This window comes from Monodelphis domestica, chromosome 1 (assembly GCF_027887165.1).
Source record: "Monodelphis domestica isolate mMonDom1 chromosome 1, mMonDom1.pri, whole genome shotgun sequence".
Lineage (NCBI taxonomy): Eukaryota > Metazoa > Chordata > Mammalia > Didelphimorphia > Didelphidae > Monodelphis > Monodelphis domestica.
In genome coordinates, this window is record NC_077227.1 from 423,382,183 (window position 1) to 423,396,583 (window position 14,401).

The 14,401-nt window shown below is 35.8% G+C and overlaps 1 protein-coding gene across 1 annotated transcript in view; it reads right to left on the minus strand.

Annotated features, from left to right (window-relative positions):
• Positions 1–3,016: 3,016 nt before the first annotated feature.
• The window catches only part of LOC100017167 (olfactory receptor 1J4), a 51,849-nt gene continuing 40,464 nt past the window's right edge, over positions 3,017–14,401 (minus strand). Inside the window, exons 2-4 of the mRNA XM_016429255.2 lie at positions 12,115–13,016; positions 6,871–6,902; positions 3,017–3,140 (exon numbers count right to left, since the gene is read on the minus strand). Coding sequence (XP_016284741.2) covers positions 3,017–3,140; positions 6,871–6,902; positions 12,115–13,016 — 1,058 coding nt within the window. The remainder of the gene's footprint in view (positions 3,141–6,870; positions 6,903–12,114; positions 13,017–14,401) is intronic.

Below are 14,401 nucleotides of genomic sequence, written 5' to 3' on the forward strand. Positions count from 1 at the left end.
TCTGCCATTCATGGCTGTGTGAACCTGGGTAAGTCACCTTATCTCTCTGGGCCTCAGCTTCCTCATCAATAAAATATTAATATTCTTGCTCTGCTGACCTTCTGAGATTGTTGTGATGAAAAGTGCTTTGTCACCTTTAATATACTATTCTAAGGATAATTTTTCTGATCATTATAAAACCTAAGTATAGCCAAAATTTGGGCATTAAAATTAATATAAGAATTTTGTTTCTTTTTTTAGGGGGAGTGACAGAAAATAAGTTTTGTTAATTAAAAAATTTTAACTTAAAAATAATTAAGTACCAAGGCTTTAGAGATAGACTTGATATCAATTTCCATTTACATTAGTTCAGTAATTTTAGATAAGTCATTTAAACTTTTTTTAACCTCAGTTTCATAATCTGTAAAATAAATAAGGTGTTATATGATCTATAAATTTTATTTTAGTCAATATTCTCTGAATACTCTGTTTCCAAAATGAGGTTTTCAGAAGCTATTAGTATTTATTCTACAACTGGAGTAAAGTTGTCCTCTGATTTTTCATCGTGACCTATGTGCTAAAAGACTGTAACCAGAATGGCACAAAATCTGAGGGGACTTGGTCAAATTGGTGAAGCTTTGAGTATAATCTTGTCAATGGATCCTGTCGGTTGTCTAAGGGCAAGCCTCACTATGAGGGGAACTAGATTATTATCACCACTAGGTTGGTCAAAGGATGAAGGGTCTTTTGTCTATAGTAGCTCATGAAGTCTTTCTACTAAAGGAAACAGTTATAATCAATATCAAGGGAGTACTTGCAGTGAGGAAATCATAGATCCATGCATTACTATAAGTATTGAAAGAAGTATATACTTACATATCCTGAAGGGACACAGAATGGCAGAGTGGAAAGGCCATTAGACTAAGAGTGTGGAGACAGATCTGAGTTTGAGTCCTAATTCTCTTACTAACTGGTGGTGACTCTAAGAGTCAGTTCTTATTAAGATACCTTGGATATCTCTGTGTCTGAACTTATTCATTAGTAGAATGAGGAAATGGGAAAAGTCTCTTCCAGATTTATAAGGCTATGATTCTTTTCCCTTTCACACATATTTTAGGGGTATGATAGCAAATATCACGGGAAGTCTATATCCAGCAATGTTACAGTCAATGTTCAGTTCTTTGAGGAAAATGTATAAAAGACATATTTGTAAGTTTAGTTTGCATTATTAACTTTTTCTCCATCACATTCTTGAATCTAGATAATCAACAAAACTACAAACAAGCCACATTTTTGTAGCATTTCTGAGGTGTAAATGCTCACACTGAAAATTTAATAATCAGCTGTCACAAGCCTATAAAATCTGGCCCCATCACATCCTGGATGACTATCTATCTAGCAATTATCTAGATTACAAGTTTTTGCTTTTTTTATATCATCAACCTTTTGATATCTGGGTGAAACAATTGGACACTTCTTAGAATATTTTCTTACTTACATAATTGAAGGAAGTGCTAAACTTCAAATAGAGAATACTGAAAATAAAGATGTAAAATTTCCCCCATCCAAGTTCACAGATGTCCTGAAGTCTATCCTTTGCTCCAGGTTAAAAAACGCTGATCTAAATATAAGATAGATAAATAGATTGGCAGGTAGATGATATACCAGTCTAACTCTTTATTATTTGTATTAGATAATACAGAACATAGCTAGCATTTATAAATCATTTAAGGTTTTCAAAGCACTTCACAAATATTATTTTATTTGATCCTCACAACAAACCTTGGAGGCAAGTAATATTGCATCCATTTTACTTAGGCAGAAATTGAGGCAGATAGCAGTTAAGTGACTTGATCAAGGCCACACAACTAATAATTGTCTGAGATCATGCTTGAATTAAGACCTTCCTGACTCCAGGTCCAACACACTGTCCACTGTATCACCTAGATGCCCACATCTTATAATGAGTGATCTGAGCTCTGAAAGTTATTTCTCTGATATTTTTTTCAAGGCCCAGTTCCTTTCATCCTGAATTATGGGATGTATGATCTTGTTGAGGGCTAATGAAGCATTTTCTGACCTCTTAACTCTTCTCCCTGTTTTAGTGCTCTTGGTCCTTCTAATGATGGTGTCAATGGGCCTGTCCTTTGAGAACATGAGGCCTCTCTTCTTTCTTTTTCTCCCTCCCTTCTTCTCCTTCTTTCCTTCCTTCCCTCCCTCTCTCTCTCTTTCTCTCTCTCTACTCCTTCTCTCCCCTCCCCCTCCTCCTCTCATCCTCCTCTTCCTCCTCCTCCTCCTCCTTCTTCTTCTTCTTCTTCCTCCTCCCTCTAGCTACTTATATGTATTATGTATATGTATGTATGTATGTATGTATATATATATATTTATATATATACACATACACACTCAGAAATTTGTTTTCTTCCATTTGGGCTCAGTTTCTTCTTCTAAGATGAGGAGATGTGGAATAGGGCTTTACCTAGGATAAGGTGACAAAGCTTGGAATATTGAATTTTTGAGAATGGTGACAATATGTGAAATGTCAGCCCCTTAGCAAAATTAGCACTTAATTAGCAAGAATAATTAATTAAAATCATAGGTTATCACATGTAGCCTTCCTTCCTACTTTTGTCACACTCCAGGTAAGCTCCTCCCTATCCTGGCCTCGTGCTTTCCCCTTTACTTTGGTATTTATAAATCCTCATTTATGCAATATCCTGGGCTCTTTTCTTCTCCTAACTGAATTTCTCTCCAAACTTTGTTTTGATTTGGTAAAACATAAATTAAATTAATAAAATACAATTAAATATAAAAGTTGATTTGTTGGCATATTTCATTTTGTTTACACTGGGCCAGTATTTATAGCTTGCCTCAGTGCAAAAATTGCTAAACTATGTAGTTAGATTAGATGATCTTTAAAGTTCTTTTCAAAATTGTATGTTCTAAGTTTCTTCTTACCTCTGATATTATATTGTTCCTCTATTCTTGATCCAGCTTCATCTTTTTTCCCCTTTCTATTGGCCTTTCCCTGAGTTCTTTACTCTGTCTCCTTGCCCAGGGCTACTATAAGCCTATTGTCAAAGACCTTTAGGATCTTCACCTCCTTTGAAGAGGAGAAGCAATAATGGAATGATATTAGAATAGCCAGCAGGAACTCATAACTGGACAAAAGACAAAGGCACTAAGATCTTGGGGTTCTTAGTCTCTAATCTCTTTAGTGGTCTTTGTGGCAGAGATACCACTCATGAGGTTGGACAGGATGGCCTAAGGTACATTTCTCACAATGACCCTAGAGGGTACTAAGCTAGGGATGTATTATTGGGAAGGAAGGATAGGGATATCAGCATATAGATGAGCCTTTTCCCATCACTCTCCCTCAGATCTTAACTGTCTAGATGGAAGGAGAGATAGAGATCTGTGTGTGTCATTAAAATTCTATTCTCTTTCTTCTCTCCTTCATCCCTTACCTGGATGGTCTGCATAAACTCTGACAGAAGGGGCTTCCTCAGTTACTTCCATGTTTCTCCTCTGAATAATTTTAAGTTCACAATGAAGACCTGGAAAATCTTTTGTGCTCATACAGAGGATATGGCTATAGGTCTGCACTGTGGACACAGAGGCTTCCTTTGTAGCATACCCTGGGTCACAGTGTAGATAGAGCAAACTAGAAATGCCTCCCTAGATTATAATATCTCCTTGGAGCACAATTCTCAAAACTCCTCATTAGGGACAAAGAGTATTTCTTCATCCTCTGCTCCAGCTAGCCCTAGTTAGATCCCAAGGGAATTCTAGACAAAGCATCTGTTTTCCCCATTGATCTTTGATGGGTAAGGTTGGAGTGAGCCATTGTTTGGGATACCAGAGGAACTTTTCTGTGAACTCTGTTCAAGCTCAAAGGAAGGACTTCCTTGTACTTTAATAAACTACTCTAAAATGAAGGGATTGGACTGATTTCTAACATTACTTCCAAATCTCAGTCTAGCAACACAAAGGGATAAATGAGGTCAAGAGCTTAGCTACTTCATTAATACGGATATATAATTCCTCATTTTAAGAACAGTGACAAGTTTGAATGGGTTCAAAGGCAAATGACCAGGATTCTAGGAGACTGGAAGCTATCCTAAATAAAGAAATCTTATGTACTACAAACAGTAGAAAACTTTGGAAACAAAAGACCTTACCTCTGCTATGTATTTGCTATGTGCTCTGTATATTCATATTTAAAATTTAGACATTGGATCTCAATTGTTCTTTCTAATTTCTCTGTGTGATCTTGGCCAAGTCAGTTTTTAAAAAAAATAATTTATTTAGTCAATTTAGAATATTATTCCTTGGTTACAAGAATCATATTATTTCACTCCCTCCCCTCCCACCACCCTTCCCACAGCAGACATGCAATTTCACTGGATATTACATGTGTCCTTGATCAAAACCTATTTCCATGTTGTTGGCGTTGCATTAGGATGTTCATTTAGAGTTTAAATCCCCAGTCATATCCCATCAACCCATGTATTCAAGCAATTGTTTTTCTTCAGTGTTTCTACTCCCACAGTTTTTTCTCTGAATGAGGATAGTGTTTTTTTCTCATAGATTCCTCCAAGTTGTTCAGGATCACTGCATTGCCATTAATGGAGAAGTCCGTTATATTAGATTCTACCACAGTATATCAGTCTCCGTGTACAATGTTCTCCTGGTTCTCCTCTTTTCACTCTGCATCAATTCCTGGAGGTCATTCCAATTCCCATGGTATTCCTCCACTTTATTATTCCTTTGAGCACAATAGTATTCCATCACCAACATATACTACAATTTGTTCAGCCATTCCCCAATTGATGGGCATCCCCTCGTTTTCCAATTTTTTGCCACCACAAAGAAAACAGCTATGAATATTCTTGTACATGTCTTTTTCCTTATTATCTTTCTGGGGTGCAAACCCAGCAGTGATATGGCTGGATCAAAAGGCAGACAGCCTTTTAGCGCCCTTTGAGCAAAGTTCCAAATTGCCTTCCAGAATGGTTGGATCAATTCACAACTCCACCAGGAATACATTAATGTCCCAACTTTGCCACATCCCCTCCAGCATTCATTACTTTCCATAGTTGTCATGTTAGCCAATCTGCTGGGTATGAGGTGATACATCAGAGTTGTTTTAATTTGCATCTCTCTGATTATGAGATTTATAACACGTTTTCATGTGCTTATTAATAGTTTTGATTTCATTAACTGAAAACTGACTATTCATGCCCCTTGCCCATTTATGAATTGGAGAATGGCTTGATTTTTTGTACAACTGGTTTAGCTCGTTATAAATTTGAGTAATTAGAACTTTGTCAGAGGTTTTTGTAATGAAGATTGTTTCCCAATTTGTTGCTTTATTGGTTTTGTTTGTACAAATTTTAATTTGATGTAATCAAAATTATTGATTTTATATTTTTTTCCTAGCTCTTGCTTGGTTTTAAAGTCTTTCCTTTCCCAAAGATCTGACATGTATACTCTTCTGTGTTTGTCTAATTTGTTTATAGTTTCCTTCTTTATATTCAAGTCATTCACCAATTCTGAATTTATCTTGGTGTAGGGTAAGAGATGTTGATCCAAACCTAATCTCTCACTCACTGTCTTCCAATTTTCCCAAGGGTATTTATCAAATAGTGTATTTTGGTCCCCAAAGCTGGGATATTTGGGCTTATCATAGACTGTCTTGCTGAGGTTGCTTGCCCCAAGTCTATTCCACTGATCCTCCTTTCTGTCTCTTAGCTAGTACCAAATTGTTTTGATGACCACTGCTTTATAGTATAGTTTGAGATCAGGGACTGCAAGGCCTCCAGGCATCCTTCCTTCACATTTTTTTTAATGATTTCCCTGGATATCCTTGATCTTTTGTTCTTCCAAATGAACTTTGTAATGATTTTTTTCTAACTTAGCAAAAAATATTTTTGGTAGTTCAATGGGTATGGCACTAAATAAGTCAATTATTTGAGTAGGATTGTCATTTTTATAATGTTAGCTCATCATTACCATGAGCAATTGACATTTTTTCCAATTGTTTAGATCTAATTTTAATTGTGTGGAGAACATTTTGTAGTTGTGTTCATATAGTTCCTGTGTTTGTCTCAGGAGATAGATTCCTAATTATTTTATATTGTCTATGGTGATTTTAAATGGAATTTCTCTTTCTAATCCTTGCTGCTGAAATGAGTTGGAAGTATGTAGAAATGCTGATGACTTATGTGGGTTTATTTTGTATCCTGCAACTTTGATAAAGTTGTTGATTATTTTTACTAGCTTTTTGGTTGATTCTCTGGGGTTCTTTAAGTAGACCATCATAATATCTGCAAAGAATGATAGCTTGGTCTCCTCATTGCCTATTTTAATACCTTCAATTTCTTTTTCTTCTCTAATTACTACAGCTAGTGTTTCTAGTACAATGTTAAGTAATAAAAGATAATGGGTATCCTTGTTTCACTCCTGATCTTATTGGGAATGCCTCCAGTTTATCCCCATTGCAGATGATGTTTGCTGATGGTTTTAAATATATACTGTTTATTCTTTTTCGGAAAGGCCCTTCTATTCCTATGCTTTCTAGTGTTTTCAATATGAATGAGTGTTGTATTTTGTCAAAGGCTTTTTCTTCATATATTGAAATAAGCATGTGATTTTTGTCCATTTGCTTGTTAATATGTTCAATTATGTGGATGGTTTTCCTAATATTGAACCATCCTTGCATTCCTGGTATGAATCCTACCTGGTCATAGTGAATAACCCTCGTGATCACTTGCTGGAGTCTTTTTGCTAGTATGCTATTGTGATAAAGGATGGGAAGGTTTGCAATTTGCAAAACTGTGCAAAAACTGAAAAATGCAAACTTAGGTATGATTGACAGTGGCATGTGACCAAGGGTCAAATGGGAGCCTGAGTAGCAGGATCTGGGAAGATTCCATCTTACCCCAAAGGACTTTTCTTCTGGTCTCCTGAGGAAGTCAAGAGGAAGGTCTGAAGAGGATTTCCCTGTATGGAACTGAGGAAGGGTTCCTGTATCTAGCTGCTGGCAGAATTCAGTCTCACTTTGATATCAGGACTTGCTTGAACATCTAACAATAACAGATCCTGGCTCTAGCTTTCGACCCCTGCTGTGATGTTTGGGGATTTTGTTAAGTTCTTTTAGTTTAGTAACCTAGTTCGCATAGTTATCTAGTTGTTTTTTTTTTAAATAAGAATAAGCATAACTAAATCCCTAAGCCCTTATTCCTTTCTCTTCCAAAACAATGAAGTAGATTTTTGTATGCTTTTTCCTCTTGTTTTTCCCTTATCCAAAATCCTATCTTAACACTATTTAAGATTCTTGAATCTATATTCATTAAGGAGATTGGTCTATAGTTTTCTTTCTCTTTTTGACCTGCCTGGCTTTGAAATCAGTACCATATTTGTGTCATAAAAGGAATTTGGTAGAACTCCTTCTTTGCTTATTCTGTCAAGTAGTTTGCATAATACTGGAATTATTTGTTCTTTGAATGTTTGATAGAATTCATTTGTGAATCCATTTGGCCCTGGGGATTTTTTTCTTAGGGAGTTCCTTGATAGATTGTTCAATTTCTTTTTTCTGATATGGGGTTGTTTAGGTAGTCTATTTCTTCCTCTGTTAGTCTAGGCAATTTATATTTTTGTAAATATTCATCCATATCACCTAGATCGCCATATTTGTTGCCATATAATTGGGCATAATAGTTTTCAATGATTGCCTTAATTTTCCCTTCATTAGAGGTGAGGTTTCCCTTATCATTTTGGATACTGTCAATTTGATTTTCTTCTTTCCTTTTCTTAATTAAATTGACCAGTACTTTGTTTTATTTGTTTTTTCAAAGTACCAAAGTACTTATTTACTAAATCAATAGTTCTTAGACTTTCAATTTTATTAATTTCTCCTTTGATTTTTAGGATCTCTAATTTAGACTTTGTCTGAGGGGTTTTAATTTGTTCACTTTCTAGTTTTTTAATTTGCATGCCCAGTTCATTGCCCTCTGCCCTCTCTAATTTGTTAATATATGAACTCAAGGATATAAATTTCCCCCTGAGTACTGCTTTGGTGGCATCCCATAGATTTTGAAAGGATGTCTCATCATTGTCATTTTTTTCAATGAAGTTATTGTTTCTATGATTTGTTCTTTAACTAACATTCTAGAGAATTGTATTGTTTAATTTCCACTTAATTTTGGATTTGCCTCTCTATGTACTCTTACTAATTATTATTTTCATTGCACTGTGATCTGAGAAGGTTCTATTTATTATTTCTGCTCTTTTGCCCTTGTTTACAATGTTTTTATGACCTAGTACATGGTCAATCTTTGTAAATGTACCATATTCTCCTGAGAAGAACATGTATTCCTTTTTGTCCCTATTCATTTTTCTCCACATATCTAGTAACTCTAATTTTCTAAGATTTCATTCACTTCTCTTATGTCTTTCTCATTTATTTTTTGGTTTGATTTATCTAGTTCTCATAGAGGAAGTTTCAGGTCTCCCACTAATATAGTTTTTCAATCTATTTCATCCTTGAGTTCCACTAGTTTCTCCTTTAGAAATTTGTATGCTATGCCATTTGGCGCATACATGTTAAGTACTGCTATTTCCTCATTGTCTATACTGCCTTTTATCAGGATGTAATTACCTTCCCTATTGCTTTTAACTAGATCTATTTTTACTTTGGCTTTGTCATGATTGTGACTCCTGCCTTCTTTTTATCAGTTGATGCCCAATAGATTTGGCTCAATCCTCTTACTTTCACCCTATGCATATCTACCTTTCTCCTGTGTGTTTATTGTAGACAGCATATGGTAGGGTCTTTGTTTCTATACCACTCTGCTATTAGCTTGCATTTTATGGGTGAGTTCATTCCATTCACATTAGAGTTATGATTACCAACTGTGTATTTCCCAGCATTTTGATTTCTACTCCTAGTCCTGCCTTTTCTTCTTTCACTATTTCCTTCTACCCCAATATTTTGTTTTTAATCAGTCCCCCAATTCCCACTCTTATTTTACTTCCCTTCCTTCCCCCTCCCTTCTTATTACCCTCTTATTTTCTTTACAGTCTTTTTAAACTACCCCCACCTTCTCCCTCCCTTGTACTGTTTCCCTCTAATCCATTTGTTACCCTTCTACTTCCCTATAGGGTGCAAATCAATTCTCTGCCTCAATGCATGTGGTTGTTCTTCCCTCTTTGAGTCAATTTCAATGCACATAAGAGTTAAGTATTTCCCATCTCCAACCTCTTTACACTTCCAGTGTATTGATGTTCTCCACCCTCCTGCTATGAGCTTCTTTGTAACATATAAATTTACCCCCTTTTGTTTCTTTTCCCATTTCTTTTGGTATTAACCTCTTTTTTAGCTCTAGTGGTATATATATATATATGTGTGTGTGTGTGTGTGTGTGTAAATATGTATATACATATTTATATATAAATATATCTATATTCACACACATATATATTTATGCATACACATATCTATATATAGGAGCTGGTTTTTAATATAAGACATATGGATTGCTTGAGTTATGTAGTTGTGAGAAAATTTCTTGCATCATTTTTCAGAGGTGACTAAGTTTCTTGTCAGAATTATCTAGGTCCTAAGACAAAGACCAAGTTCAGGTTGCCCACCTTCCCAGCCATGTAAGGCTAAGTTTAAACAATACAATAAAGTTTTCTCACAGTTTCCATAATTGAACAAAATTCTCACAAGGCAGAATTTGGATTAGACCTGTAATTGAATAGAAAAGGAATTGAGCTGGTCCAAAATGAGTCCCCAGATGGAAATCAGTATAGATTTCAGATTCAATTCCCAAAATCCCTCAAGGGTCACCACCAAGGGAGAGAGCAGGTAGGTAGTGCCATTGAAAGATTTCCATCAGTTCACAATTTTTCTGAGACTTAGTTATAGAAGTATCTTTTAGAATTTCCATCCCACATTCTCCACTCCCAATTCAATTTTCTAATATCAGACTTTGTAAGTAACTCCCTCATTGGAGAGGCAGGAATGTTGTGGAAGTTTTAAGACATAAACCCAGGGTGAACAAAGAGTCACTCTACTGGTTTCCCAGCTATGTGCATAATAATTGTCTAAATCATCATCTGTATACTCCCCCCCCAACCTCAGTCTATATGGAATTACCAACATCCTTTTGAGCCAGGTGCTGTTTCTGGCTTGAACCTTGATGGACAGGGGAATTCTCTAAGCCCTGATAAAAGACCCATGTGACTCTCTAGGTTGTATACAAAAAGTATTACCCTGATTAGAGTCTTTTGAACTGCTATCATGATAAAGATGTTGATACTTGAAGATTTCCCCTGAAGTTTGCCATTGCATAGGATGACTGCCAGAGCTTCCTCATGCTACTTGAAATCTGAATGTATTCACAAACAATAAAAATCATTTCTGGTACTTCCAGCTGTTCTCACTGTCCTTGTGCTTCCATAATTTGAAAGCAGACCTCCTTTGGACTACACCAAACCAAAGTGTAAAAGAGATCCAACTATTCATAGAATCATGGGATTGTGAAGAGTGAATCAAATTATCTTTGTCTATCAATCAGCAACTTTTAAGTTAATCAAAAACTTAAGTACCCCTACCTAGTACCTTACCAATCACTAAGTATGAGAGCTGTCAATCACTTATTAGAGTGGGTGGCAACTCCAGATGGCACTGTTTATTCCTTAGGCAGTGCTAGGCAAATTGAAAGACTGTGAATCATTCCCATAAATTGGGGAAGTGACAGGCAGTGACATCGAAAAAACTGCTTTAAAAGGCCAGCTCAAGGATTCAGTCACTCTCTCTGCATTGGTGAGCCAGCCTGGAGGAGGAGACTCTTTCCATAGATCCTGTGTTGGCTTGCCATGGTGAGTGGAGTGATTCTTTCCTTAGTTCTTTGGTGAGGAGGCCCTCTCTGCTTGTTGGTGCTTCGGTGGGACACTCCCTTTAGTGTGAGTTCTAGTAAGATTCTTGGTGGTCTTAGCCTCTTGTGCATTGAAGGTTCTTGAAGAATCTTCAGCATTTCCTGGTTCTTCTGTTTTCAGCTTCCTAATTAGGATTTTGGATTCTGGAAAGATTCGCTTTCAGATTTGCATTTGCAATTTGGTGACATTAGGATTAAACAGTAGGTTATTGGTAGCTAGGCAGTACTTGCTGTCTCTTTATCTACATTTTTCCAATTTCACTCTTTCCACCTCTTTGTAAATAAAGCTGCTAAAAGCCATTTTGACTTAAGCTGTAATATTTTTTTAATCAATGACAATATTACTTTAGAATTCTTATATTTCACATAAAACTTAAATTTAAATTCTTACAGGATCAGAGCTAGAAGAGACCTTATAGGGCAGCCAATCCAATTGCCTCGTTTTTAACAAGTGAAAAAATTGAAGTCTAGTGAGATTACATAATTTGCCCAAGATCACACAGAAAATAATTAGTAGAGTTGGGATATGAATGCCAGTCTTCAGATGCATTACGTGCTCCACTCTACTACACTGTCTTCTCTCTTGTAAAGAGTTGCACTATTTCTGTATTAGAATAATATTACATGAAAATCAATGATGGTTTTTGAGAAGAGGTTTTGACTTGGTTTCAGGAGAACTGGCACTTGCTATTTGAAGAATATGACATCCTTGATGCAAAGAACCATTTTATATTTTTGTCTTTGTATCCCTAATATCTAATAGTGCCTTGGACATAATAGATGCTAAAAATATTTGTTAAATTAAATGAAATTGATCTTGAACAAATTTTGTAATTTGTTCAACAATTACATTTCCTTGTCTCTAAAAAAATTGTCTCCCTTGCAGACATACGATACAGTTCATGAAGTGTACATTATGAACAATAAACCAATGTAATTTACTTTGATGCTTTCAAAGATTATACATGTAAGTGATTTGTCTCTCATTCAAGGGCTCAAAAACCTCTATTCCTTCTCATTCTAGGTAATTCTTGTGAACATCTGATGATTATAGAGAATTTATTGGGAAATGTGGAAAAAATAAGTTTCTTATAGAGTGACTGGAGACAATATTTAATTTCATGAACTAAGTAAAATTAGATCATGGATCTGACTGTGAAGAAAAAAAGAACATTCTCTTATGAAAGACTTTCTTCAAGGCCCCATGTATATCTCTGTTCCTCAGACTGTAAATGAAGGGGTTCAGCATAGGAGTTACTACTGTATACATCATAGCAGAGATGATATCTTTAAAATTAGAGTTACTGGAGGAGGGGAAAAAATATTGGCCAATGATTGTCCCATAATATAAAGACACCACAGACAGGTGGGAGCCACAGGTGGACAAGGCTTTGCATATCCCCTTGGTAGAAGGGATCTTCAGGATAGTAGCAATGATATGGATGTAAGAGACAAGGATACAAATTAATGGCAGTGTAATGATTGCTACCCCTACAGTGAATATCACTAGCTCATTCAGGAAAGTATCTGAGCAGGATAGCTTGAGCAAGGCAGCCAAGTCACAGAAGTAGTGAGCTATGGTATGCTCTTCACAGAAAGACAGTCGGGCCAAGAGAAGGGTGTGGGTCAAGGAGCTAGCACAGGAGAGGATCCAGGACCCAACTACCAGCAGGCTGCAAAGACTCTGGCTCATGATGGTAGTATAGTGGAGAGGGTGGCAAATGGCAATATAACGGTCATAGGCCATTGCAGTGAGCAGGAAGCTGTCGAGATCAGTAAATAATATGAAGAAATACATCTGTGAGATGCAGCCACCATAGGGAATTGTCTGACTCCCTGTCTGCATGTCCATCAGCATCTTTGGGGTAGTCACTGATGAGAAACAGACATCAGTGAAGGCCAAATGGCTGAGGAAGAAATACATGGGGGTATGAAGGTGAGAGTCCAGTCTGATCAAAAAGATGATAAGCAGATTCCCCAGGACTGTGGTGAGATACATGCTCAAGAATAGGATGTAGAACAACACTTGTTGCTGTGGTCTGATGGGAAGTCCCAGAAGGAGGAATTCAGAGACACTAGTCTTATTATTGTCTGTACCCATGATTCTTGGTTAATTGCTAGAAGAAAGGGGAATCAGAAACATCTACTACATGAAAAACATAGAATATAGGCTTCATAGACATGAGAATCATAAAGTAACACATGTTTAGATTAGATTTAGAATTCCAACTATAGAATGTTAAAATTAAAAGAGATCTTAGAATATAGTGTTAGAACAGCAAAGAACAGTAGAAAGAGCATCTGGGCCTGGAGTCAGGAAGACCTGACTTTGAATCTAGCCTCAGGTAGCTATCAGTTGCATGAACCTGGTCAAATTACTTAAAACTGTTTGCCTCAGTTTCCTCATCTCTCAAATGAGCTGGAGAAAGAAATGACAAATCACTCCAGTATCTTTGCCAATAAAACCTCAAAATGGATATTTAAAGAGCCAGGCATGTCTAGAAAATAATTATACAACAACAGAGCTAAATTCATAAAAAGGCTAATTACCAAGCTGATTATAGTTGATGAATCTTTTGCCTACAAGTACATAAAAAAGATGCTGGAAGAATATGAGCAGTATCACTTCATAAAACATGAAGAAGCAGTGAGGGAGAAATACGTTAAAAGTATGGTATAAGACCCAATTAAAACATATTATTACAGATGTATTTAAAGATGAAAGTGATAGGTAAGTGGTTTTAGTCCTAATCTGTTCCAATGATACATCATTCTATTTCTTAGCCAGTAGCAGATTGTTTTGATTACTGCTTTATAGTACAGTTTGAGAACTGGTACTGCTAAACCACCTTCCTTCACATTTTTTTCATTAATTTCCTTGATGTTCTTGATATTTTATTCTTTGAGATGAATTTTATTATTTTTCCTAGTTCTGTAGAATAATATTTTGGTAGTTTGATTGGTATGGCACAGAGTAAGTAAATTAATTTAGGTGAAATTGTCATTTTTATTGTTAGCTCAGCCTACCCATGAGCAATTAATGTTTTTCTAATTGTTTAGATGACTTTATTTGTGTGAAAATGTTTTGCAATTTTGTTCATGTAATTCCTGTGTTTATCTTGTCAAATAGATTCCCAAGTATTTTATATTGTCTAGAATTATTTTAAGTGTGATTTATCTTACTATTTCTAGCTGTTGGAACTTTGTGGAAATATGTAGAATTGTTGATGTTGATTGTGGATTTATTTTGAATTCTGCAACTTTGCTAAAGTTATCAGTTACTTCAACTAGTTTTTTTTAGTTGATTCTCTAGGATTCTGAGTATACCATCATAGCATCTGCAAAGAGTGATAGTTTAGTTTCTTCATTGCCTACTTTAACTCCTTCAATTTCTTTTTCTTCTTATTGATAAAGCTAGCATTTCTAGTATAATATTAAATAATAATGATGATAATGAGCATACTTGCTTCAACCCC